Source organism: Numenius arquata, chromosome 12 (genome assembly GCF_964106895.1).
Source record: "Numenius arquata chromosome 12, bNumArq3.hap1.1, whole genome shotgun sequence".
Taxonomy (NCBI): Eukaryota; Metazoa; Chordata; class Aves; order Charadriiformes; family Scolopacidae; genus Numenius; species Numenius arquata.
The window spans coordinates 6056952-6082373 of record NC_133587.1 but is presented as its reverse complement, the minus strand read 5'-3'; the positions used below and the strand labels follow the sequence as shown (position 1 = coordinate 6082373).

At 48.9% G+C, this 25422-nt stretch overlaps 3 protein-coding genes across 3 annotated transcripts; 1 reads left to right on the top strand and 2 right to left on the bottom strand.

Annotated features, from left to right (window-relative positions):
- Positions 1 to 70: 70 nt before the first annotated feature.
- On the bottom strand, positions 71 to 13221 carry ZNFX1 (zinc finger NFX1-type containing 1). Its single transcript, XM_074157703.1, has 13 exons — positions 13105 to 13221; positions 10236 to 12398; positions 9305 to 9436; positions 8898 to 9046; positions 8555 to 8698; positions 8039 to 8156; positions 7550 to 7797; positions 7298 to 7437; positions 6828 to 6982; positions 6109 to 6254; positions 5581 to 5691; positions 4748 to 4843; positions 71 to 2551 (listed from the first exon to the last, which is right to left on the bottom strand). The coding sequence occupies exons 1-13, from the start codon at positions 13160 to 13162 to the stop codon at positions 119 to 121; spliced, it is 6093 nt and encodes a 2030-aa protein (XP_074013804.1). The 5' UTR covers positions 13163 to 13221; the 3' UTR covers positions 71 to 118.
- A 978-nt stretch (positions 13222 to 14199) lies between these two features.
- Positions 14200 to 22027, top strand: DDX27 (DEAD-box helicase 27). Its single transcript, XM_074157704.1, has 21 exons — positions 14200 to 14329; positions 14431 to 14565; positions 14658 to 14717; positions 15443 to 15605; positions 16505 to 16551; positions 16659 to 16745; positions 17510 to 17615; positions 17698 to 17871; positions 18190 to 18340; positions 18496 to 18595; positions 18709 to 18850; positions 18942 to 19095; positions 19210 to 19291; positions 19367 to 19544; positions 19692 to 19798; positions 19993 to 20098; positions 20202 to 20296; positions 20398 to 20524; positions 20762 to 20846; positions 21051 to 21125; positions 21408 to 22027. The coding sequence occupies exons 1-21, from the start codon at positions 14237 to 14239 to the stop codon at positions 21421 to 21423; spliced, it is 2283 nt and encodes a 760-aa protein (XP_074013805.1). The 5' UTR covers positions 14200 to 14236; the 3' UTR covers positions 21424 to 22027.
- A 227-nt stretch (positions 22028 to 22254) lies between these two features.
- On the bottom strand, positions 22255 to 25067 carry SNRPB (small nuclear ribonucleoprotein polypeptides B and B1). Its single transcript, XM_074156915.1, has 7 exons — positions 24954 to 25067; positions 24731 to 24882; positions 24095 to 24206; positions 23440 to 23592; positions 22960 to 23098; positions 22662 to 22787; positions 22255 to 22441 (listed from the first exon to the last, which is right to left on the bottom strand). Exons 1-7 carry the CDS (start codon positions 24954 to 24956, stop codon positions 22404 to 22406), a joined length of 723 nt encoding a protein of 240 aa, XP_074013016.1. The 5' UTR covers positions 24957 to 25067; the 3' UTR covers positions 22255 to 22403.
- Between the last annotated feature and the right edge of the window lie 355 nt (positions 25068 to 25422).

The following is a 25422-nucleotide window of genomic DNA, read 5'->3' as shown; positions in this document are numbered from 1 at the left end:
CGCGTCACATCCGCTTCCGGAGAACGGCGGAAGTGACCCCGCCCCTCCCCGACAGACGAGACCTGCCCATAGCGCAGCGATAGACTTTTATTAGATAGAGGGGGAAGGAAAGTGCCGGCTACAGCATCCGGCGGAGGTCCTCGAAGTTGAGGAGGTTGTTGGCGATGTCGGACCAGGCGGCGTGGGTGGCCCCGTCCATCTCGGGGGCCAGGCTGTTGCTGCTGTCCAGCGTGTGGTTGGTGCCCCCGATCACCTCATGGCAATCGGGGCACCGGCCCCGTTCCATCGCCCCCCCGCACTCCCCGATCACGTAGAAGTGCCCGTTTTTGCACTTGAACCAGTGGCCGCGGGGACAACCCACCGCGTTGACAATCTGCACCCGCTCGGCTTCGGAGATGCCCAGCCCCGACTGAGGCAGGGCGGCGCAGAGCCTCTCCAGTTCAGCCTTCACCGACGATTCGTCCTTCTCCGTGAACTTCTTTGTCCCTTCCAGGATCTGGCGCACACCGGCAATCTCCGCCGCCAGTGCTGGGGTGATCATCCCCCTCGCCCCCTCGCACCTTGCCAAGAGGCTCATCAGATAGGTCAGTCTCTGGAGCTCAGCTTGCAGGTCAGAGAGCTCCTGGCCTGTGAAACTGAGCCGCGGCTTATCCAGCCACTCCTGGACTTCATCCAGCCGCTTCCTCACCGCTTTCCTCTCATTTGCGTTAATTTTGCTCATAGAATTGGTTAGGTCAGCCACACGTTTGTATAGGTTAAGCTGGTTCTCAATTAGTCCAATACTCTTTGTGGAGAGCTCTGAAGCTTTTAGTTTATCTTCTAGCATGAGGTACTTAAGGGGTAGATTCCTTTGCAGAATAGCATTCCCTGTCAGCGCCGCCTGCAGTCTTTGTCTCTTAGACTCAATTTCCTGGGCTGGGCCTTGGATTCTCTCTTTCACCTTTTCAATCTCATCCAGCCGCCTTTTCACAATGGTGCCATATCTCAAATTCTTTCTGATAGGTGTCTGACACATAGGGCATACCTTCAGCTTGATGACACCATCATCTTCATCCATATAATGGTCGAGCCCTTGGGACTCAAAGACATGGCCGCAGTCTTCAAGCTGCACAAATCGAGCATCTGGCTCTTCCTCAAAGCCAAAAAAGATCTGGGTGAGTTCCTCACGGTCACAAACAAGGCACTTCGTCGGGCAGGGCTCTCCACACAATCCAACACAAGGATGACCGCAGCGCAGCAGCTTAGCACATGGCACATTGCAGCGAGGCCTATTGCATGGTTCAGAGCAAAGATTGGTACACTGGTAGTGCTGGCACCGCCACTCGCACGGCTCAGCGCATGGAAAGCAGCTCTCTCCACATTTCTTTCTACACCTACTGTGGACACAGTGGTTCTGACACTCCAGCTGACAGGGAGGGCATTCTGTAGTACATGGCTGTTGGCACTTGTGGGAGCAGACCAAGAGGTGCTTGCATGGGCTGTTACATTGCTTATGAAATCTTCCTTCAAAGCAGGTATGACAGGAACCTGAGCATACATGACCACACTGCAGTGTGACAGAACACTTCATCTTACATTCCACAGGCTTACCATGTTTCATCTCCTCAGTGACCCAGCATTTAACTTTCTGGTCATGGCCACATTTCAGCGTGACGGTAACCAGTTCAGGACACCACTTAGTGCATTCCTGCCCACAGAATCTGTTGCACGTGTGTCCACAGTTCAACTTTTTCCGACAAGGTTCTTGGCAAATAAAGTCACTGTCTGGAGTAGAGCATGGCACCATCTGTAGGTGGCCACACTTAGAAATAGTTTTCTCTACTTTCACCATGCATGGTCCACAGGGCTCGTAACACGACCGTGGACAGCGGTGCCCAGCTTCACAAAGCACCTTTTGACAAGGCTTCAGACACTGATACTCTTTGTGCTGAGTGTCATATGGGTGACATGCCCTTGTGCAAACATGTCCGCAACTCAGCCTAAATTCACAGGGACGACTACAGCCTCCCTCTGGGACTTTGCTGAAGTCTGCTGCTGTAGACACTAGTGTCTTGGTTTCGGGGTGATTTTGACAGCAAAGCATCAACGAGCGGCCAATGTGACCCTTCTCCCGAAGGGTGTGAATGATCTTGCTCCAGAGAGGAACCTTGCCAAGCATTCCCATATTTCCAATACAATACAGCCCTTTTTTAGCTCTGGATAGCGCTACGCATATCCGATTAGGGATCTGTAAGAACCCAGCTCTCTCCTCTCTGTTGCTCCGCACGAGTGACAGCAGAATAATATCATTCTCCTCCCCCTGGTACTTATCTACTACGTGAACCTTCACACCTGCAAAGACCTTGGCTGGCATGAGCTTACGCAGACAGAAAAGCTGTCCGGTGTAAGTAGTGAGAATGGTGATCTGAGAAGGCAGATAATCCTGACACAGGAAGTATTTGCACAGTTCCACTACAAACTGGGCCTCGTGTGGATTCTGGTGGCTTTTCCCTTCCTGGATCTCTTGCTCAGGAAAGTCATGTTCCACAAAGAAGAGGTTAGATAAGACACCCTGAAACAAGAGAAAGGAATGTCAGGAACAGAATTCTACCTTCCTTCACTGCAGCCTCTTTCCATGTTCCCGGTTACCCACTGACAGGAAGACCCTTAAGGAAGGGACTACGTTATGTGATTTCCTTGAGATTTCCATAGCGTATTCATCAGATAGGATTTTAAGCTTATTAATCACATTTCAGCTTATCGGTGACATTTCAGTATCTTAATATGAAAACAGTCCTGTGGATGGTTTTATTCCCTGTCTTTTCAGAGTTGTTTCTGTTGCACCTTTTCAGGTTATAGAAAAAGAGAAGATAAGGTGCCAGTAACATTTCTCAAAGCATCATAGTTCCATTTCATGTTCGTGGTGTGAACAATGTCTTGGTTTGGCCATGTGGGAGAAAGACAGTAAGTTACCAGTGCACAGGGCTTAGCACTTGTCTAAAACTGCCTAGCAAAAAACCACACCTTCTCTGTTCGTACAGTAAAAACAGAGGAAGGACAATTGCTTTTCCACCAGGAAAACCACGAACACTATGGACTCCAGTAATCACTCACCAGCTAAAGGGGCGTAGATTTGTCTGCTCACCTGTTCAAAAATTCCATTTGCCTCGAGTTAGCAGGAACCTTTATTTTTTGCCTATTAACTGGAATGTTTCTACCCATAAGAAATTCTTGGGCTGCGTGGCAAAATCCAGAGACTGTTTTTATCAGCAAAGAACACTTTTTGTAGATCAAACACATATCTCTGGTTTTCCAAGGTGTCCACAGTGGCATAGTACCCACTGCTGCACAATTTGATTCAGTGATCACCTGTGTTAGTTACTGTACTAGATGGGAAGATTCAAGTTTTGTGCCTTTTGGCAACTCGAGTCCGTTTTAACGCCATAAGATTGTCCAGAATAGCTTCTCATAGGAGAAATAGGGTAAAATTTTGTGGTCTCCTAAGTGGTTGTGTGGTTTGGGTTGGGTTTTTGTTGTTGGTTAGTTTTTTGTTCGGTTGGGTTTTGTTGGTGTTTATTTGTTGTTGTTTGTTTGCTTTTCTATTTGCTTAACTAAAGCATCTTCTACAGAATACTTAATCTGGATTTCAAGCTAGCAAAAGAGGGCTTGCCACTTTCCCAGACAGTTTATTCTAGTAATTAAGTCATCTTCAGTATCAATTTTCTCTTGTCTGGCTTCAGCGTTCTGCTATAGTTTTCAGTATGCTTTCCTCATCCAGTTAAAGAGCTTTTAACTAATTAGTACTGTCTTTTTATGAAGAGACATTTACATAGGCTAAGCTATTGTAATCCTCTTTCTCTAACTGCCTCCAATTCTTTCTCCCAGGGTATTCAGCCGCTGGTGTTTCAGAGATGCAAGGCCCAGCTCTGACCCAGCTCAGCAGCGTAACCTTGGCTCAGACTTCTGGGGAAATAGTCGAGTTGTGACAGAGAGCTGTGATCGAGTCTGCAGAATGGGGCTATGCGAGGTAAAAGTAAAATTTACAGACAGATTGGATTGTTAATAGTAAAAGCACTGACATGAAGAGATATGAAATCCTGATTAGGGTGGGGAAATACAAATCAGAAAACAGCAAGTTAGTGTTAAGACAAACTCAGTAACATTAAAGAAGAAGCAGAGGCTGACACTTCTGACTGATACCTGCCTGACTACAGCAGAGACTCTTCAAGTGTCTTACAGTATGGCAAGCACACTAATGCTTTTAACTTATTAAACCCTAGTTGTTTATTGTGCATGTTAGCCAATAAGTGATTGCTTTATATTTTTAGGCTAAAGAGATCTTGTTTGCAGATGTTGTGTGTTGGTAAAATGGCCAGAGAACCCAAGGAAGGAGGGTTCCAGTAATCAAGTCATCTATCTTATGTTGGAGTTTCACATATTATGCTTTAAGTCTCTCGCTTAAAATTTCTTCCTAGCTTTCAGTCTGCTACAGTTCTTTTGGTCCCTCTTTGATTTTTCACAGTCCTTTTAAAGTCATCAGTACTGGATCCATTTCCACTGTTCACCATCGCTAATGCCAGAAGAACGACATATTACTTGCCTACTTCTATATCACACATTTCCTTGATTCAGGTGTAAATTTCAATGATTGACCTTGATCTTGATTCTTGATGAAGAATTTGAAATCCTTGAACACTACATTTTACAGAAACTCATTTTAGCCAGTAACAGGGGACAAAAGCAATTGCTTAGATTGCTGAAAACTCACTTTTATGTTCTCATACTTCAGGACAGAGGGATGGTTCTCCAGCTCCTGGTATATATGAGGGCTGAGAAGCTGGGCAATTTCAGGGCGCATGCGATGCTGAAACACAAAGCAGCTGTATCAGTCTCAAGGAAGAAGCACCATATTTCCCTGTCAATATTCCGTTGTTCCACTGTACAGATTGTGGCTGAATACAAGACAAGGATGACTTCCCAGTAAGAGTCAAGAGGGGAGCACCTCCCAGTCCCCATCCTCTCCCACCCCATCACTGCCACCGCCAGCAATCACAGGGGAAGTTGTAGCAGAGTATCTTCAAGAAAATCATTTGGGAAGGTTGTTGTAACACTGTAACACATTTGGGAATGTTGTAATAACACTGTTCTCGGTGCAAATCTAACACCACTGTTCTCGATAACAAAAGCCAGCACCTTCCCCTAACCACTACATGAAGCAGGTTGAATACAGGACTGCTGGAAGTAGAATTAACTTCTCCAGGCACCAAGATAGATCATTAAAGCAATTTAGAAGGAAGCAGCCTGAGAAGACTTGTGCTGTCAGTCTCCCGAGTTCTGGAAGTTTGAGATGCCACAATAAGCCATGTTCATTGCAGCAAAACCTGTGGGAACCACAGTGCTGCAGATGACATCACTGAATAATTGGAAATATACTGGTACATTGTGGCAGTTTGACAGCTCTTACCGTTCTTCTTGGGAATTTAAAAGCACATTCTTTTCTTTTAGACTGCTCTGAGAGTAGAAATACAAACTTAAGCATACTACAAACTTAAAACAACCTAAATATGAATGCAATGGAGTTTTTTTTATAGCTTTCCTCACTTGATATTTCAGACGGACAAAGGGGAAATCGACTTTCACCAGCCGTTCAAAGAGAGAGACTTCCAGATTGAAGTTCTTGGCCAGGTCATACACGTTTGCACTAGGCCGCAGCTGAAAGAGAAGGGATAAGAGGTCCATGTTTTAGCACTTCTATGATGGTTGGACTCGATGATCCCAAGGGTCTCTTCCAACCTAGACGATTCTATGATTCTATGTATTAGTAAGATTTTTCACTCATCTCTTTTTCTGTCACTGGTGCCCCATAAAAAGGCCAGAAACTGGATTCTTGCAGAAGTGCTGAATATCAAATACAGTTAAAACTGAAGTGGATACAAGTACATGTAAAATCATATCAAATTAAAAGACAAATCCCACAGGAGCTCTACTCCAAAACTTCAAGAGACAGGACCTGTGCTATCTGTGGAAGCTGGAGAGCAGTAAGTCTCGGCAACCTTTCACATATGGTATTTGGTTAAAACGTTCTAGTTCGTTTGCACAGGAGTTAAAGGCATTCGTTATGGATGTTACCTGCTGGTGATCTCCAATGAGGATGAGATGCTGGCAAGCTTTACTCAGAGTAGTAATGGTGTGAGCCTCAAGCACCTCTGCTGCCTCTTCTACAATGACAATTCGTGGCTCTACTTTTTGCAAGATCTGACGGTATTTGGCAGCACCTGAGCAAGGAGAGAAGATAAACCTTAGCAGAATATAATTACATGCAGGCAGCAGGACAAGAGTTTTCAGGGAGGGAGAGCAGGCTGTGTCCCAGACGAGACTGGGGTTCTTCCCAAGATTTCCCATTTCAAGACCCAGCTTCTGGAACTTTAAAACAGCACCACACCAAGGATGGCTTCTGCATGAAAAGTTATTAGGGAAGGCAGGTGGGGATTAGAATCCTCTGCCTGCCTTGGCTGTTTCCCAACCCTCTCTTCAGACATAAGATACCTACTCAGTACATTGAACACACATAAATAAACCTAAAATTGTCTCTCCAAAGGGTCATATTACACTGACCTTTACGCTACCATCACCAGAAGGTGACATGGGGATAGCAGTGCAGATATTAGCTGTGCTTTACTCGAGCACAAGAAATGGAGCATTTCTATTAGAAATGCTTGAGATGGAGGGAGTGCAAGAGTGCACAGAAACTGCTCATGCAGCACATGATACTAGTCTTTTGGCAACAAGGTCCTTTAACCATTACTGGATGCAGTGCAATACTGGTTTGCTTCCCAACTGCTGCGCACCTGTGGTTGTCATCCCCACAACTTGGGCCTCCTTGAGAATGCAGAGATCTTCCTGCAGCCTCAGTTCTGTCAGCCTTTCTGCTGCCGCCTGATACTGCTGCTCATGCTGCAGAATCCTCTGTCGAATGAACCCCTGGTAGGTCTGCAACCAAAGCCTGAGAAGAAAGCGCCATTATCACACACAGCAAGGGGAACAGGATAGTGATCCACAAGTTCTGAGTGGATTCAGTTCAAAACTTCCTCTGTGTCTTTTGGGCAAGAGATTATTAGCATCTGTACTTGGTCCCAAACGCACACAGTGTAGATGACAGCACTGCGCGTACAATACAGGGAAGGTAAGAACAAGCAAGTTCAAATAAGGAGCTGAACAGATATGGACAGAAGCACTGTGGCTCTACAAAAAGAGTTTGCAAACTGTAACAGTCCTAGGAAACATTTGCCTGAGAGGCCCTGCAGAATAGCTTTGTCACCTGTAAAGCCTCCAGCGGGAGCTCAGGTCAAGCTGCCACACATTCTGAACAGCCTTGGCCTCTAACTCTGTCATCGCACTCAGTTTACGGAGCTCAGCCTTCATCTTCTGTTTCATTTTCTTCCTCTGGGAAGAAGTTACCTGCAGAAAAAAGCAGCTCCCCAATAAGCACAAAGGTTCTTCATTATTAGCATCCCCATGTTATTCTTTACACAGTTAAGCAGAGCCAGAGCATGCTAGTGCATGCAATTACCTCCCACTGCATAGTATTCTGCTGTGGTTGGGCTGTCCCTTGTTCCTGGTCCTCCAGCTTCATAGCCAACATTATGCCGGCTAGTTCACGGACAGCTCTGTGCTCTTCCTCCTTCCTTCCCTGAGGCTTTGCTGCCTCTTCATCCTCAATCACTCTGTCAGCTTGAATCAAGTCAGCCTCCTCTGAGATCTCCAAAAGCTCCTCTTCTGCTTCACCTTCCCACTCCTCCTCTCTCTCCTGCTGACCACCTGTGAGAGTCACCAGTCACATGCAGTAAGCCACAGCCACTCTAGCAGAATCACAGTGCAGCAGACAGGTCACTATCTGGAAATTAAGGTTAATCTTCTTCCCACTACCTTGCAGTACCAGGCATCTCTCAGTGTCTGTTAAGTAGCAGTGTCTCTTTTCTGGCACTTATGCACTGCTTAGACAAACACACCTGTAGAGGAATGGATTGGGGGGTGTCTGTTTGGGTTTGTTTTTTTTTACCTGGATTCTCAGCCCCTATATTCTCTGCAGCATTCTGGATGAAGACGGTTACACCAAGGCCGAGCCACTCCAGAATCATCGAGTGTTTTGAAGTACTGTAGTAAAACTCCTCATTATCCTAAAACAAGGAAAGTCAAATCAGCCAGGCCTATTGCACTTCAGAGTCTTCGGATGATGCCAAAGCAGCACCTTGCAGCAGCACGCAACTAGGACAAGACCCCCGAAAGACCTCCAGAGCTAGAAAGTCTGACCAGCTTTAGAGCTTCAGAAAGACCATCCCTCCTCCCCTTCAGTTTAAGAGGCTTTCATTTGGACACTTAATCTCTGCAGTTTAAAGAAGCAAAATTTAAAGCCCCTGCCTATCCCGCCTGGTCTAGACTACTGTCACTTGCACAGCTTGCTGTTCACTCCTTTTTTAGCAAAGAAGTGTGCTTGAGGAACCTCAGACTCATTAGCAGACAGGGTAGTAAGTATACACTGGACCTGCTTGACTGAGAAGAAAGGGACCTCTCTTACCAGACCGTTCATGAGACTGTCCCAGTGCTGGGCTGCAATGCATGATTCCAGGTGGCGCTCATGCAGAACTCCGTATGTTGTGCACTCCAAGAGCTTCGCTCCTTCGTGCAGCTGCTGCTCAGCCATCTTCATCTCATTGGTTATCTACTCAGAAGAAAGGGAAGGGAGGCACCATCATACTCAGAGAAGCAACGTTCAGAAACACAGGCTGATTTCAGCGTAACACAAGGTGAAAGAACAGGCGTGGAAGAAGTTTAGTTTAGTTTAGCTTAGTTTAGTCTAGTTAGCTCCTCCAATGCACAGGCAACCCAGTCCCACCATCTCCGGTGAACTCTGGACATACATTCACGTAGGCTCTGCGAAGATGCATTGGCAAGTTGTGTCGAAATCCACACTTCTTCCTCAGCTCCCTCAGGGTGAATTGCTTCAGGACCTCACTGTTACTTCTGCCCCCTACACGCACCATCCCATCTTTTTGAAACGTGTATATTCCTGGGAATGAAAAAGAAATATTAGTACTAAAGAGGCAAGCTCTGTTTTCTGCAGTAGGACAAGGGGTAGGGAGAACACCCTTTGTCTACAAATGCTAGACTGGATTGGTCGGAGTGAAGTTTTCTTACTGTGTATCAATGGGGCTAGAGTCACTAGAAGAAGCCAGAAGGGCAGGTCATCACGCCACAAGATGGGCAAAGGTAGAGTTACACTGTAATTTCTACCTGACCCTCCATTGTACTTGCCAGGTACTCTTACCTTCTAAGAACTGATCCAGTGCATGGTTAGTGTAGCAGACTATAAGAATGGGAGACTTCTGGACAGTGCTTTGCCACGCATGATTATTAGCCAAGAGAGCCTGAACAATCTTCAAACCCACATAGGTCTTCCCTGCAAAACAAGCTCAGAATCAGAAAAGGGTAATCCACCCTCTAAGGGGTGCCTTGAAACACAGCAATCATCAAAATCAGATACAAGACTTCCTTCTGGGCTGCAAATCTGGGCTCTGCCAAGAGAGCTGACCCCAGAGGAAACTAGTTTACAAAATGCAAATGAAGTAGCATGGCACTGTCTTTCTGGCCTGTAGTTGAGCAAGGGCACGAGCTGCAAGAATGTTGTTTTCGGTTAATACGCTGGACCTGAACCCAGGGTTTCCTCTGCCGCTGTGTCCCCCGGCCCACTCTGATACTGGCTTCATACAGGACTTTTGGCTGCACAGGAAACATCCGCATACCAGCGGAAATCAAGCAGTGGCGCTTGTTGAGTTCAGGTACCATTTAAAACAATTACAGTTAACCTTGTAATGCTTTATTCACACAGAAGATCATGGCTGAACACTCACAACCTTCAGCTACGAAGACAAATAGGACTCTTGCACAGCAAGAGGTACCACATTATCAAAGATGGTTGAAAATTTTGTCACCCCAATACACAAGCAGAGCCAATAGTGCAGTTGGTGTCTCCTTGCAACTAGGTTGGCAATGCATAAGATCAGATACGGGTATCTGAGGATGTTTTAACCTTCTCCATAGCTGATGCTAAGTGGTCTACTCAAGCATCAATCAGGCATGGGACTAAAGATATGGAGACAGTACAGCTGGCTTTCTCTGAAGTTAATTTCCCTAAATGGGGGAGTCAAGGAGAACTCTATGAACTGAAATGACAGAAGATTAAAGCAAATATTTCTCACCAGTCCCAGGAGGTCCTTGGATAATAGCCAGCTCCTTGGTGAGTGCAAGAGTCAGTGCCTGCATCTGAGACTCATCTAATCTGAAGGCTTCCATTGAAGGCCACTGTGTGGGATCTAGAACACGGATACTTTGCCTTTTCAAACCATCAGCGTTCGTCTCTTCATCTGACGGGGGATCTTCCGTCAGGGGTGCAAAGTTGTAGGCAGTATCCATTGTCAGATATGCTGGCTTCTCCACCTGTGCATCACATTCTACGATGTACTTCTGGAATGGGATATCTTCTTCCTGGATTTCCTGCAACCCTTCTAACACATGCCGATAGGCCTCAAAGTAGGCAGTTGTCTCTACCATGAGGAAGGAGTCTGAGGGCTGAACCTCTGCCAGCAGTGCCTGGCTCTGTGCATTAAAACATAGCTGCACAATCCCCTGGGCAAGATCTGCATTATCACGATTAGAAACAGTGGCAAAAAGGCATGTTTCAAAGTGATCTTTGGACATGCAGATCAGGGATCCGTATATCAACCGTTTGGAATTCTGCCATCGTACAAACTTCAATGGTTTTATGTCAAACTGAACCTTGTAAACAATACCAGTTGGGGAACAGAGAGGGGTAATAATCCGTGTGTCAAAGTAGATCCTGATATCATCAAATTTCTTTCTTCTCAAGCCTTTGTCCTCAAAGCTCTGCAGAAGCTCCAAGATACCTTCTCTTAAAGGTCTTACAAAGTCTTCTCTCAAAAGCCGGAAATGGGTGTCGAGATAAATGCCAGTGCTCTCATATCTTCCAGAAACAATATTGGGACGTAGAAAGGGTTTCTCATCACGATGTACCTCATTATATGTCGGATAAACGGTCATTGTACGATAGGATTCTTCTTGACCATCAGGCTGAGGCTGCATAAGAGTATAGTTATCAGCCCTTAGTGTGCCTTCACGTCTCTTCTCCTGCAGATGCTGCACGAGCATCTGGACTTTATTTAGATTCTTCTCTGTTTCTTCTGGGATGTCCACACCAGAAGCTCTCAGGGCATTTATGGATGCTGGCAAGACTGTCAAGAGAACAGAGATTTTCTGCACAGAGCTGGCTGGGAAAATACTGATCAGGTCCTGCAGAAGTGAAATGATGTTGCCAATGTGCACAGGGTACTGATGACGTACAGCAGGGACTGCTTCTGTCATCATGTCAGACACATACTGCGGCAGACAGATCTTGAGAAAGTTGGACTCCTTCACCACTCCAAGAAGCTGTTGGACACTCTGTCTATCCATTCGGGAACTGCATGCTTTTCGAAGCACCTGACAAACGAGCTGAAGGAAATTGGGCTTCATAGCCATTTGGGAAAGAAGTTCCTTCAAACCTGAACTGGAAGCAAGTGTGATGACAACTTCTGAAGGGTCTTTCTGGAGGAGGCTTTCTAGGAATTTATAGCCAAGCCTCTTGACTTGCTGAGGCTGCTCACTAAGCTGGGCACCACCTGGCTTAGGGTTCTGGTAGGAATGAGGATTCTCCTGAGGCTGCATCCTTCTTCCCCTACCCTCATTTTCCTGCCCATTCCTCAGTCCTCTAGCTCCTTCCTGGGCTTGTCCACCTTGATACCTCCTTCCCCTACCCTCATTTTCCTGCCCATTCCTCAGTCCTCTAGCTCCTTCCTGGGCTTGTCCACCTTGATACCTCCTTCCCCTACCCTCATTTTCTTGTGCATTCCAGGGTCCTCTGGCCCTCTCATGTGTTTGTCCATCTTGATGCCTCCTTCTCCTACCCTCATCTTCTTGCTCATTCCAGGATCCTCTAGCCCTCTCATATGCTTGTCCACCTTGATACCTCCTTCCCCCACTCTCATCTTCTTGCTCATTCCAGGATCCTCTGGCCCTCTCGTGTGCTTGTCCACCTTGATGCCTCATTCTCCTTCCTTCATTCTCCTGTTCATTCCAGTGTCCTGTGGCTCCACTGTTGGCCTGCCCACCTTGGTTTCTTGGTTTATTCTTGATCGACTGAGGAAGCCTCCTACTGCAACCACCAAGTCTCTCCTCCCTTTGCCCAGGTAGAAGAGTATAATTATTGGCTTGGGAGCTTTCCCCTAACTGAGCTGTCTGCCGTGAAACATTATTTATTCTGTTTCTGCCTCTTCGCATAAAGCCAGTATCCCAATGATTTGTGTGCCCTTAAAAAAAACACAAAAACACTCCTTAATTATAAATCAACCATATTAACTTGCCTCCCAACAAAAACACATGAGCATTTTGGCCTGATAGTCAGCATATTTTGGACATCATTTGGCATCAAGTTAGAAAACCACCCAGACTTTCAAATTGGGGTTTCCTTTGTACCCCTTTTTCTAACTGCTAAAAAGAATGCCAGTGCCTAGAGTTCACTTGAGCTATTAAGCCATGAAGACAGTAAAAAATAGGAAACCCTTTTCCACAGAACAGAAAGCAGAACTAAGAAAGGCCAAAGGGGAAGTTTCCTGCACGGGACAGTACTCCGTTGGGAGCTGGCTGTCACTGAAACTATGACAAAGGTGGCAGCAGCTGACTTTGACTGCATGTAGCACAGTTAAAACACAGACGTTCTGGACAAAGTCTGGCCTCTCAGAGCAGCAGGACGCATAGTCCACATAGCCTTTGTCAAGCTCTCTATAGAATCCTTAGGGAAGCACCGAATACTCGCCGGAACAGCCAGCTCAGAGATTACTGCAGTGCATCATCACCTCATGGTCCCAGACAGACTCCGGGGGGCAAATAAGGAAATGCTGGATTTTAGGCTCGAGAGGAAATTTCACTATACACAGGCAAGGAAGTAGCGGATCCCCCTGTACCACCACTATCCCCCCAAGCCCTTCTGCCCCGCGTTCACCGGGCGACCCTCACCTCTCCCTCCTCCGGCTGGGGGCTGCTGCCAGCGCGGCTCCTGCCCGGCTCCCTCCATCGCTCGGCCCGACGACTCCTCAGCGGGACGTCGCGGCCCTCCGGGGTGAGGGGACTGCACCGCTCCTGCACCCCAACACAGCCGCTGTCGTGCTGGGCTCCGCTGCTGCGCTTCCCGCACGGCCCGGGACGCGCCGGGCCCGCCCCGACGCTGCCGAAAGTTTCGCTTTCCAGTTCCCGGTAAGGGCCGCCCCGCCGCCGCCCCCGCCCGGCCCCGCCGTCCCCAGCCCTCCCCCGATACCGGCTCACTCGCGGCCCCGCCGCCCTCCCACCCCTGATCCCCTTCCCCCGGTACCAGCCCGATCCCGGCCCCGGTGGGCAGCAACCCCTCCGTCCCCCTCACCCCGGTACCGGACCGCTCCCGGCACAGGCGGGCAGCAACCTCCGATCCCCGATCCTACTTCCCCCGGTACCGGCCCGATCCCGGCCCCGGCGGGCAGCAACCCCCGCCCTCGCCCCGGTACCGGCCCGCTCCTGGCCCCGGCGGGCAGCAACCCCTGATCTCCCTTCCTCTAGTACCGGTCCGCTCCCGGCCCCGACGGGCAGCAACCCCCGCCCTCGCCCCGGTACCTGTCCGCTCCCGGCCGCGGCGGACAGCAACCCCCGGTCCCCTTTCCCCCGGTACCGGCCCGATCCCGGCCCCGACGGGCGGCAACTCCCGATCCCCCTTCTCCCAGTACCTGCCCGCTCCTGGCCCCAGTGGGCAGCAACCTCCGATCTCCCTTCTCCCGGTAACAGTACGGGCCCCGGCGGGTGACGTCCCCCGTCCTCCCCCGCTCCCGGCGGGCAGACCCCTCACCCTTCCCCGCTACCGGCTCCGGCGGGAGGCGTTCCCCACCCTCCTCCGATCCCGTCCCGCTCCCAGCGGGCAACGCACCCCACCGTCCCCAAATACCGCTCGTCCCGGGCAGCGCGTCTCCTCTCCCCCGGTCCCGACGCCCCCGCCCAGCACCTGCTTTCGGTTTCCTTTCCCATCGGGGGGGGGGCGGGGCCAGGCGTCACCCCGCCCCCAGCGCGCGCCCGGGCCGGCTCGGCGCACGCGCGGGCTCGGGCGGTTCCGGGAGGCAGCGCGGCCATGCTCCAGAGCCTGGGCCTGGTGGGCACCATCGCGGAGGGGGACGCGGGCCCTGAAGACCCCGAGTCCGGGGCCTCCGAGGATGATGATGAGGTGGGGTCGGGCAGGATCTGCTGCCTGGGTCAGGGGAGGCCGGGACCGGGGTTCGTCCGGTGGGACCGCGCGGCGGTCGTTGCTCATTGCCGTTACCACAGGAGCCGCGCCGGGCGCCGGGCCCCAGGCGCCGGGGCTCGGCAGGAGGGGACTTCAGCGCCGCCTTCGTCTTCGGCGAGGCGGAGGCCGGCGGGGAAGGCGCCTGGGCGGCGGCGCTGCGCCAGCTCCGCGGCAAGGTGAGGCCTGGGGCCGGGAGCGGGGTGCGGGGTCTGGGGCCGCTGCGCCCGCCGGGCTCCTCACCGCTCCTCTGCCCTGATCTCCTGCCCAGAGACCGGCCACCACGCTGGACGAGAAGATTGAGAAAGTGAGACAGAAAAGGAAGGTCCAGGTCAGAGCCTTTCTCTCTCGTTGCTGAAAAGCCCGGCGTGGGTTTGAGTTCTGCTGCGTTCCCTCCAGGGGCACAGCTGTGAAAGCGCCCTGAGCTGCAGTGCTCAAGCTCAGCTCATCACCTCGACTGGGTGTGCAGCCACACACAGAATCATAGAATGGGTTGGAAGTCATCGAGTTCAACCCCCCTGCCATGGGCAGGGACACCTCCCACTAGAGCAGGTTGCTCAAAGCCCCATCCAGTCTGGCCTTGAACCCCTCCAGGGATGGGGCAGCCACAGCTTCTCTGGGCAACCCGTTCCAGTGTCTTACCACCCTAACTGTAAAGAATTTCTTCCTAATATCTAACCTAAATCTCCCCTCTTTGAGTTTGAAACTGTCATCCCTCATCCTATTGCTCCACTCTCTGATAAAGAGCCCTTCCCCATCTTTCCTGTAGCCCCTTGTAGGTACTCAAAGGGACTCTAAGGGCCCCCCAGAGCCGTCTTTTCTCCAGGCTGCACAACTCCAGCCTGTCCTCACAGCAGAGGTGCTCCAGCCCTCTGATCATCAACCTGATGCATTGCTGAACTAATGAGAATGCAGAATTGTTAATGCTTAAGGTTATGCAAAACCTGTGAATTATCTGTGAATAGGCTCATAATAACAACAAACAAAAGGTCACAAAGAATTGAAGTTTCTTTTTTATCCTTTCTTTTTAAAACTTTTTTTAAAATCATTTTCTAGGAAAGAGAAGCTAAACAAGCAAAAGCAAGAGATGAAGATGCAGAGAATAACGATAATAAAACCAAGAAGGAGGACTGTGAGGATTTCCGTAGGAATGAAGAAGAAGAAGAAGATGCGGAGTCTCAGTGTTCATTGGATGATGAAACTATCTTCACAAAAGCAGGTATCAGCAGTACATAGAGAGATGATGCCCTGGTTTCAGCTGGGATAGAGCTAATGTTCTACCTAGTAGTTGATGGGGTTTGGATTTAGTGTGAGAATAATGTTGGTAACACATGTTCTTTAAATTGTTGCTAAGTAATGCTTATATTAAGTCAAGAACTTTCTCAGCTTCCCATGGAAGTAGAGCGGGAGCACAGACAGGACAAGCTGGCCAAAGGAATATTCCATACCATAGACATCACGTTCAGTATATAAATGGTGGTTGGCCAGGGGGGACGGAATCTGCAATCACTGCTCAGTATGGGCTGGGGAGTTGATCACTGGGTGGTGAGAAATTGTACTGCATCACTCCTTTTGTGTATATTTTACCATAATAATAATGATTATTATTTTCTCTTCTGTTAATGCTCTATTACACTGTTATTATGTCAACCCACAAAATTATTTTCCTTTTTCTCTCTCTTCTCCCTATCCTGCTGGAGGGGAGGAGTGAATAAACAGCTGTGTGGCCCTAGTTGCCAGGAGGGGTTAAATTGTTACAGATGGTCAGGAGCAAGAATCTGACAAACTGTTGGGTCACCGGGAAAAAGTCTGTAGTGAAGCCTTGCTGGGAGTGGGCAGGAACCTCTTTTTTTTTTTTTTTTTTTTGGTGTCTTCCTTCTGCAACATTCCTTCTGATTTTGGTCATGTTTCTTTTGAACGGTAGCCATGGTACTTCAATTGAACTCATCCCTGAGGAAGGATGTTTGGTTGTTTTACTCCATTGCACAGCTGTACTTGTTTCTGAGGCTTCTCTTTCAATAACTCATTCAGAGCAAAATTATGAGATAAATGTAGTCATGTATCGTTATGTGTTTCACTGTGCTTGTTAATTCCTGTCCTGTTTCTCCTTCTCTGCAGATACGGTCAAAGTGAAGGAACGAAAGAGATCAAAAAAGGGAGAAAAGGTAAGTGACGCTAGGTCACCCACCAGCATTTCTTCTGGAGGAATTTGACATTGGTTAATAAACTACTGCCTGTGTTGTTCCAATTTTGTTGTTGTTGCTGTTTCTAGGAAGCAGAGAGCTTTTTTGAAGATGCCTCTCAATATGATGATAACTTGTCATTCCAGGACATGAATCTTTCACGACCTTTGCTAAAGGTATTTACCTAGTTCAGTTATTACATATGTTACTCTGAAGAATTTTGTCCAGCCTCCCCCCCTCCACCTGGTGAATTCCCCTTCTCTTTGCAGCCTCTCTGAAAAGGAAATTGTGTGGAAGCTAGTGTGATATCCCTTTAGGAGCTGTTATTCCCAAATAGTGGAAACCATTCTTTGGTTTGCAATATGTCAATGCTGTCTTGAGTGGGACTTGTAACAGAATCATACAATGGCTGAGGTTTGGAGGGACCTCTGGAGGTCATCTTGTCCAACCCCCTGCTCAAGCAGGGCCACCTAGAGCCGGTTTCCCAGGACTATGACTAGGTGTCTTTTGACTTTCTCCAAGGATGGAGACTCCACAACCTCTCTAGGAAACCTGTGCTAGTGCTTCGTCACTCTCACAGGAAAAAAGTGTTCCCTGGTGTTCAGAGGGAACCTCCAGTGTTTCAAGTTGCTCCCATTGCCTCTGGTGCCACCACTGGGCACCACTGAAAAGAGCCTGGCTTCCTCTTTGCTCCCTCCCTTCAGGTATTTATATACATGGATAAGGTCCTCTCCAAGACTTCTCCATGCTGAGCAGTCTCAGCTCTGTCAGCCTTTCCTCATATGGGAGCTGCTCCAGTCCCTTCATAATCTTTGTGGCCCTTTGCTGGATTCTCTCCAGTACGTCCATGTCTCTCTTGTACCCGGGAACCCAGCACTAGACACATCACTCCAGGTGTGGCCATACCAGAGACAGTTTAATTGCTCTATCTCCTTTGTAGGCAATCACAGCTCTTGGATTCAAGCAACCAACCCCAATTCAGAAGGCTTGTATCCCGGTTGGTCTTCTGGGGAAGGATATTTGTGCCTGTGCTGCCACTGGGACAGGTAGGGTTTGAGCAGGGCACAGAAAATGTGGATAATTAGCTATTCAGAGTAATTGGTAATTCTTCTTAATTTTCTTCTTTAGGTAAAACAGCTGCCTTCATCTTGCCTGTCCTTGAGCGCCTGATTTACAAACCTCGTCAGGCTCCAATAACACGGGTGTTGGTTCTAGTGCCAACACGAGAACTGGGTATCCAGGTGCACTCTGTCACAAAACAGCTGGCGCAGTTCAGCAGTGTCACAACTTGCCTCGCTGTAGGTGAGTATTAAGTTGCTTTTGTGAACGGCACAGCTGGCTGTGAACTGCTCTATGGAGCTGGGAATTCTGTGTTATTAAACTGGAGGCTGTGCGGTTATTGCAGGCGTGAGTCTAGTAGGTGCGCTACGGTTTAAAATCTCACTTTCCAATACCATGCCATACTTTTTATTGGTTTCTGAGAAAGAAAAGGTGGGGGTCGCTTCTAATTGTGAAGGTGGTATTAACATGAGTTGTTTCCCATTCCTCAGGCAATTTGGATCTGCGTACTCTGCTGCAGCCTGCTCAGAGAGTCAGCAGTCCGTGTTTGCTCTCTTCCAGGTGGGTTGGATGTGAAGACTCAGGAAGCAGCTCTACGCTCGGGGCCAGACATTCTTATCGCCACTCCTGGGCGACTGATTGATCATCTCCACAACTGCCCTTCTTTCCACCTGAGCAGTGTTGAGGTGCTGATTTTGGATGAAGCAGACAGGTAGGCTAAGCAGGACAGCGGTGAAAAATGAGATGGTAATTTTCTGCTTTCCTTTTCCCAGGTTATAGCACAATCTTTGTTGTCCTGCCTTAAGTAATGTTTCTAAGCTGGAAGCAGATGAAGCTGCTTTACCTTGCTGTTTTTCTGCTGTCTAGGATGCTGGATGAATACTTTGAGGAACAGATGAAGGAAATAATCAAGTTGTGCTCCCACCACCGTCAGACAATGCTTTTCTCTGCCACAATGACAGAGGAGGTAAGACAGGCTGCTGAGAAGCATATTGAGGCAGAAAGCTGAATGCAAGTTTGTCTAGTCTTTTACCAGAAATTATGTGGACTTTTTTTTTTTTTTCTTAATCTGTTTTGTAGGTGAAAGACTTGGCTTCTGTTTCCCTGAAAAATCCTGTCCGAATTTTTGTGAACAGCAACACAGATGTTGCCCCTTTCCTGCGGCAGGAATTTATCCGGATCAGACCCAACCGAGAGGGGGACCGTGAGGCCATTGTATCAGGTTAGTGCTGAGCAAAGGAAAGCTGGAATCAGTAGGTGACTATGAAGCAGGCTCCTGAGATGAGCCTTTTTTTTATTTTTCTTTCTTTCAGCTCTGTTGACACGAACCTTCCCAGACCACGTGATGCTTTTCACCCAGACCAAGAAGCAGGCTCACCGAATGCACATCTTGCTGGGGCTGATGGGTCTGCGGGTTGGGGAGCTTCATGGGAATCTCTCTCAGGCACAGCGGCTGGAAGCACTCAGGTATTAACAGGCTTCGTTGGCAATCACAGGCAGAAAAAGAAGTTAGGAGTTGGAAGTTTTAGGGCAGAAGTGGATTGTTGTATTCGTTGCTAATGATTTGCTCTCTCTGCTCAGGCGCTTTAAGGATGAGCAGATTGATATTCTGGTAGCTACAGATGTGGCTGCCCGTGGACTTGATATTGAAGGTGTTAAAACAGTGAGTATTTGTAGTGCTGAGCTTTTTAATGAGTCCTTTAATATTGTTTCCCTGCTAACACTGTTTCTGTTACAGGTAATCAATTTTACCATGCCCAACACTACCAAACACTATGTTCATCGGGTGGGTCGGACGGCAAGAGCAGGCAGGGCTGGTCGCTCAGTTTCACTTGTGGGTGAGGAAGAGCGCAAGATGCTGAAGGATATTGTGAAAACTGCCAAAACACCAGTGAAAGCCAGAATTCTCCCCCAAGGTAAAAGTTTTTACTTTCGGTGAGGTAAAATGCAGGAAAGCAGTAGGCAGGGAATCTCATGGTACAAAGGGACACTAAAAGAGGTGCTGAAAAACAAGATGGACTCTTCATGAGCTGCTGCTGATGTTCACTCTGTATCGTTTTCAGATGTCATACTAAAATTTCGAGAGAAGATTGAGAATCTAGAGAAAGATGTGTATGCGGTTCTGTGCCTGGAGCGTGAGGAACGTGAGATGCAGCAGTCAGAGGCCCAGGTAAGAGGTTTTTTAGGTTGTTTTTGTTTTTGTTTTTGTTTTTTTTTTTACCTTTAGTTTTTTTAGGATCTGGGGTAGATACAGTGCATAAGGAGGTTACCCTAATGTACTGGACCTGCCTACTTTAGAAATGGAAGAGAGAGAGATTTTTTTTTTAGCCACCATGAGCTCACTTCTTGCCTGAATTATCTCAGATCAATAGGGCAAAGAAGCAGCTGGAGGCAGGAAAACAAGAGAGCGCGGGTGAGGGCTTGGAGCGCAGCTGGTTCCAGACCCGTGAGGAGAGGAAGAAAGAGAAATGTGAGTCATGACACTGCTGCCACGTTAAACTCCATAGCTGCAACTGGACTCTGCTCTGTACTTTAAGAGGTTCTTTATTCTACATTTTTCTTTGTCTCTCCAGTGGCTAAAGCCCTGCAGGAGTTTGACCTAGCGTTACGAGGCAAAAAGAAAAGGAAGAAATTTATGCAGGACCAACAGAAAAAAGTCCAAATGACGGTGAGTGCATTTACGGGCAAGTGGGACCCTCGGTGGACTGTTCTGGTTTTCCCTTAGCAAAACCTCACCTCACTGTAAACTTGCATTTTAACACCTTTCAGCCAGAGGAGAGGTCACAGTTTGAAATCTTGAAATCTCAAATGTATGCTGAGCGGCTGGCGAAGAGGAATCGCCGGGCAAAGCGAGCCAGAGCCTTGCCAGAAGAGGAACCAGCAGCAGCACCAGCAGGTGGAGACTTTTTACAGCAGACTTTTGTCAGGCACTTTGTTACAAATAGATAAACTAAACTAATTTGTATAGAGGAATGGCCACTGCAGCTGGCCAGGGTCCGTGTTTGCAGGGAGGAGTCACTGCTTTTCCTAATGATTTGGCTAATTGTGGTCAAGGCTGCAGGGCTCTAGGAAACAAGATGATGCTGTGGCCTTCTCTTTGCAGCTAATTTTCTGACTGTTGTTTCTGTGTTAGGCCCCAAGCGGAAGAAAAAAGTGTCTGTGTTTGATGAAGAGCTTACCAACACAAGCAGGAAGGCTCTGAAGCAGTACCGAGCTGGGTAATGTCTTAGCAGTAATACATTAGTCCAGACTTCAGTAGGTGGGGATTTTTTTGCATTTCTGGACTTCCTCGGGGATACTTTAACTGATATTGGGGGAGAAGGTGGGCAGAGCAGAGATGGGATTCTTGCAAGTACCTGTGCTGTTGATGTACTTCAGTGGTTCTTGTCTTACCTCTCCCCCTTTCCCTATCTCTTAAAAAGCCCATCATTTGAAGATCGGAAACGCTTGGGTATGGCCCAACGTAGGAAAGGAGGAAACTTCAAATCCAAATCCAGGTATAGCTCCCTTTACTTTCTTATTCAAGTTGGTGGTTTTTTTCTGCCTTCTTTTTCTTCATCTTGTGATTGTTTAAAGGCTCTTACTAACAGGTTTGTTGGTTCTGCAGTAGCTTACCCTCCTGCTGCAAGTCTGATGCTGGGGGCAACCACAGATACTGCCTTTAATGGCACATTCCTGGGCTTCCGCTTGGGAAAGCCTTATCTAGAAAATGCTCAGTGCTGCTCCTTACCACTGAGAATTGGACAGGTGGAATTAATTTCAAATATCTTCTCTTTCAGGTACAAGAGAAAGTAAGAACTGTTGGCAATTACCAAATGGGTAGCTTGGACAACGCAGATGTTTCAGCCGTGCTCTCTCCGGGGCCTGGATTGCTTTGTACAGCAAGGAGACAACTTCAGTAAAATGGAAGTTTTTCTTCAAGTTCTGGAATAGCTTTGGGGTGCTCATTAACACCTGGTTGAAAACCCTGTGTGAACACATCTTCAGCAGCCCATGCAATAAAAGATTTATTTTTTTTTTTTTTTCTAAAAAGTTTGCTGTTTTATAGGCTGCCTAGAGCAACTGAGAGCTGGGGTATGTTACATCTTTCTATCAGACTTTTGATCACAGAATGATATGGGGTTGGAAGGGCCCTCTGGAGACCAGGGTCACCCAGAGCAGGTTGCACAGGAATGTGTCTAGGCAGGTTTTGAATGTCTCCAGAGATGGAGACTCCACCACCTCTCTGGGCAGCCTGTTCCAGGGCTCTGCCATCCTCACAGGAAAGAAGTTCCTCCTCGTGTTTAGATGGAACTTCTTATGAAGTTAATGTAAGTCAAGTTGTCCCTAGGGCAAACACTGGAGAATGCTTATTGCTGTGTTGATACACTTCTGTGATCTCAATTAATTAAAAAGGCTGAAAAGGATTTCTAGCGTTTAGAGCCTATTTCCAAAATGGGCAAAATAAATCCATGTAAGGAGCACAGGCCAGTAGAGACCTAAGTGGTGCAGACCAACTGTGAACTTCTGAGCTGTCAATACACATGGAGCTTTTTGCTTCAAACCTGCTCTTTCTCTGGGGTGACCAAAGTGCAGTAGTAAAAGGTAAGGGCTGCCCTCCTGAAAGAGACCAGTACAACAGTGACTCAAGGCTGTGGCTTTTCCAACTTTATTAAAAAGGGCTAATTTTACAAGCAGTAAACATAAAATATACATAACAAAGCTTTGAGGGGTGGCACTGCTCGCTATATCCTCTTGATCAGTCTTCTCACAGGTCAAAGGTAGGTTATAGAAAATCATGGCCTGGGTGGACGCATGCCAGGCGGAGGGGGTCCTGGGAATAAAGGAGAGGGTTGAATATGAAAGAGCAAGTGAGGCTAAACCAGAAAGATGTTTTCACCGTGCTCAAAGTGGCCCTAAGACCCCCTTTTTGTCACCGATTCATTATTGACAACTAGCAGAGCTAGGGATGTATTGAAATGTATCACCCTTCAAAGGTTTTAGTTGTTACGGCTTCTTACAGCTTTTAGGCATTTAAGATAACCTCTGCTCACCTCGCATTCCTGGGGGTGGTGGCCTCATGCCCGGTGGGGGCATTCCCATAGGAGCACCTCGGCCTGGTGGCATCCCCATTGGTGGGCCCATGGGTGGTCTCATGCCTGGAGGAGGTCCCATCATCCCTTATGCCGGTGAAAGAACAAGCATATAAATCCAGTTGAATATTCCAGGCACTAGTTGGATATCAAATAATCCTCCATAATACCAGACTGGGATAAATACCTCTTAATCACCCATTTTGCTACTTAACATGAGCTCCTTGTTGCCCCACTCTATCCGCAGAGTAATTCCTACCTGGAGGAGGTGCTCCTCTGCTCATGGGTGGGGGAGGACCCCCACGGCCTGGCGTGTACTGAGTCGGGGCTCCTGCTATGCTCGCAGTGGCCGCTGCAGCAGCGGCTGCAACTGTGCCACGACCCTGAGGTGTCATCACCTGTAAACAAAATAAACGGGTTCACAGAAACAGCACATCATCTACTGTACATTAATAACTTAAAAATAAGATTTCAATTACTGTCCCTTCAGAAAATGACACCAGTCTCCTCTTGTACTACAGTTCAATGGATACCACGTGAATTCTGTGCATGAAGCTGCGATTTTTAAGCCTCCTCTTCCATCATATCAGACACATCGGGCTCAAACTCCCTCCTAACAGAAACTAAAATCACAGTTCTCCCACTCCACCAATTTCTTGCATCACGCTAGTACCAAGAATTAAAAGCCACCCGAGAATATATCAGACAACTCTCTTTTTAATGGGTCCCAGCATCTCACCTGTTGGGACGGTCCTCCCACTCCTCTGACAGGGCCAGCCAATCCCGCTGGAGCCTGCGGCATGGGTGCCCCAGCTGGAACACCCCTCCCTGCCGCTCTCCCAACTCCAGGGCCTCCAGCAGCTCCAGCAAGCGGTACCCGGGCAATTCCAGTCTGAAAACAGAACCCCCGCCCCCCAAAGGAAAGATTGATCAAAACAGAAGTCACAGAATCATAGAATTGTCCAGGTTGGAAGGGACCTTTAAGATCATCTCGTCCAACCATCAACTTAACTCTGACAAAAACAAAAAAACCCACATCACTAGACCGTATCTCTAAGCACTGTGTCAACCCGTCTTTTAAATACCTCCAGGGATGATGCCTCAACCACTTCCCTGGGCAGCCCGTTCCAATGCTTAATAACCCTTTCTGTGTAAAAATCTTTCCTAATATCCAGTCTGATCCTCAGACCCTCGGGACGCCCAGAGCCCTCCCCTGTGCAATTCATGTCCCAGCTCACGAAGGGATTAGAATTTCCTGCAGTGAAATTTGTTGGACCCAGTCACAACGGCATCTGGGGGTTGAGGACAACACCACGGCAGCATTCTCCTACAAGGAACCAAACTTGTTATGTGTCCCTTCCCTTCTTCCTTGCTTCTGCACCCATTCTCCTTACATCTTTTGGAGGTGGTCCTTCAACTGTCATGGACACCAGGTTTTCTCCTCGCAGCAACACAAGGCCAAGGACTCGCTTCTCCTCCCGCTCTGGCTGTTTTGAATTTTTAGGTCTATTGAGAAGAGAAAGAAAACGTTGCAAGGCAGAGAAAAAAAAAACCAAACAACCAAAACATAAAAATCAATGCTGTTCTTTGAATTTGCAATAGAACGTGATTTGCAATAGAACATGTGACAAGATCACTCCAGAGGGAGAACCTACTGTAAACCCCACATTTTTACGTACAGAGATGACTAAACCCAGGATGCGTACTGTCTCCATAGGGTTTTCCCCCATGATGCTTAACGGTTGCAGTGACTACGTTGGCATCACGTAAAGGTCAAACCAGCCCTTTATGTGATGTCAACAACAGGTTATTAGGAAAGAACTGAAACAAAGCACCCCTGAACCACAGCACTTTGGGGCTTTGGCAAATTGGGATTTAAAACCAGAACTGATTTCTGCAGAAGCCGGCAGCAGACGCCGCCCAGCCGCTGGGCCGGCTCTCCGCTCCGGGAGGGCAGGCGGCCCCGGAGCCGGGGATCGGGGGTGGGGGGGGGGTGGGGGTACTCCCGGTGCTCCCGCTGCGCCTCTCACTTGATCTTGCGGAACTCGTCGCAGTCGCAGAGGATGAGGTTCATGTGCTTGTCGAAGGCCTTGAAGGTGCCGATGAAGACGCGGCCGTCCTGCAGGATGCACCGCATGCGGTAGTCGATGTGCTGCAGCATCTTGCTGCTCTTCCCCACCGTCTGCAAGAGACCGCCGTTATACCGGGCACCAGGGTGGACCCTCCCCCGTCCCTCCCCGGCGCCCGGCTCACCATGGTTGCGGCTTTCCACGATCCCTCCCGCCGCCGCCGTTACTCGCTCTCTCCCTCCCGCTGCCCGCTCCCGCCGGAAGCTCCTACGCGCGGCGGCCGCCACTTCCGCCCGCCCACCCGCACGCGGGCAGCCGCGCCACGCCCCTTCCGGCGCACGATAGACGCGCTTCCGGTAGCGGGGGCGGGGCCCGCCACTCGCCGGGGGTTCGCTGGGCGCCGCGGCGGGGCGGGGCCGGCCGCCCGCGGTCTCCACGGCGACGCGCTGCGAGCGCGTGACGCGCGTGCGGCGGCCAATGGGCGGCGGACAGGCGGTTGAGTGATAGCCGGCGGGGCCAATGGGCAGCCAGCGCCTCGGCGGGGCCGCGGCGGAGCTGCCGGGCGGCCGGAGCGCGGAGCGGCCGCGGCGGGGCCGGGTGAGCGCAGGGCGGCGGGCGGGGGTGGAGCGGGCGGCACCGCGGGGAACCGGGCG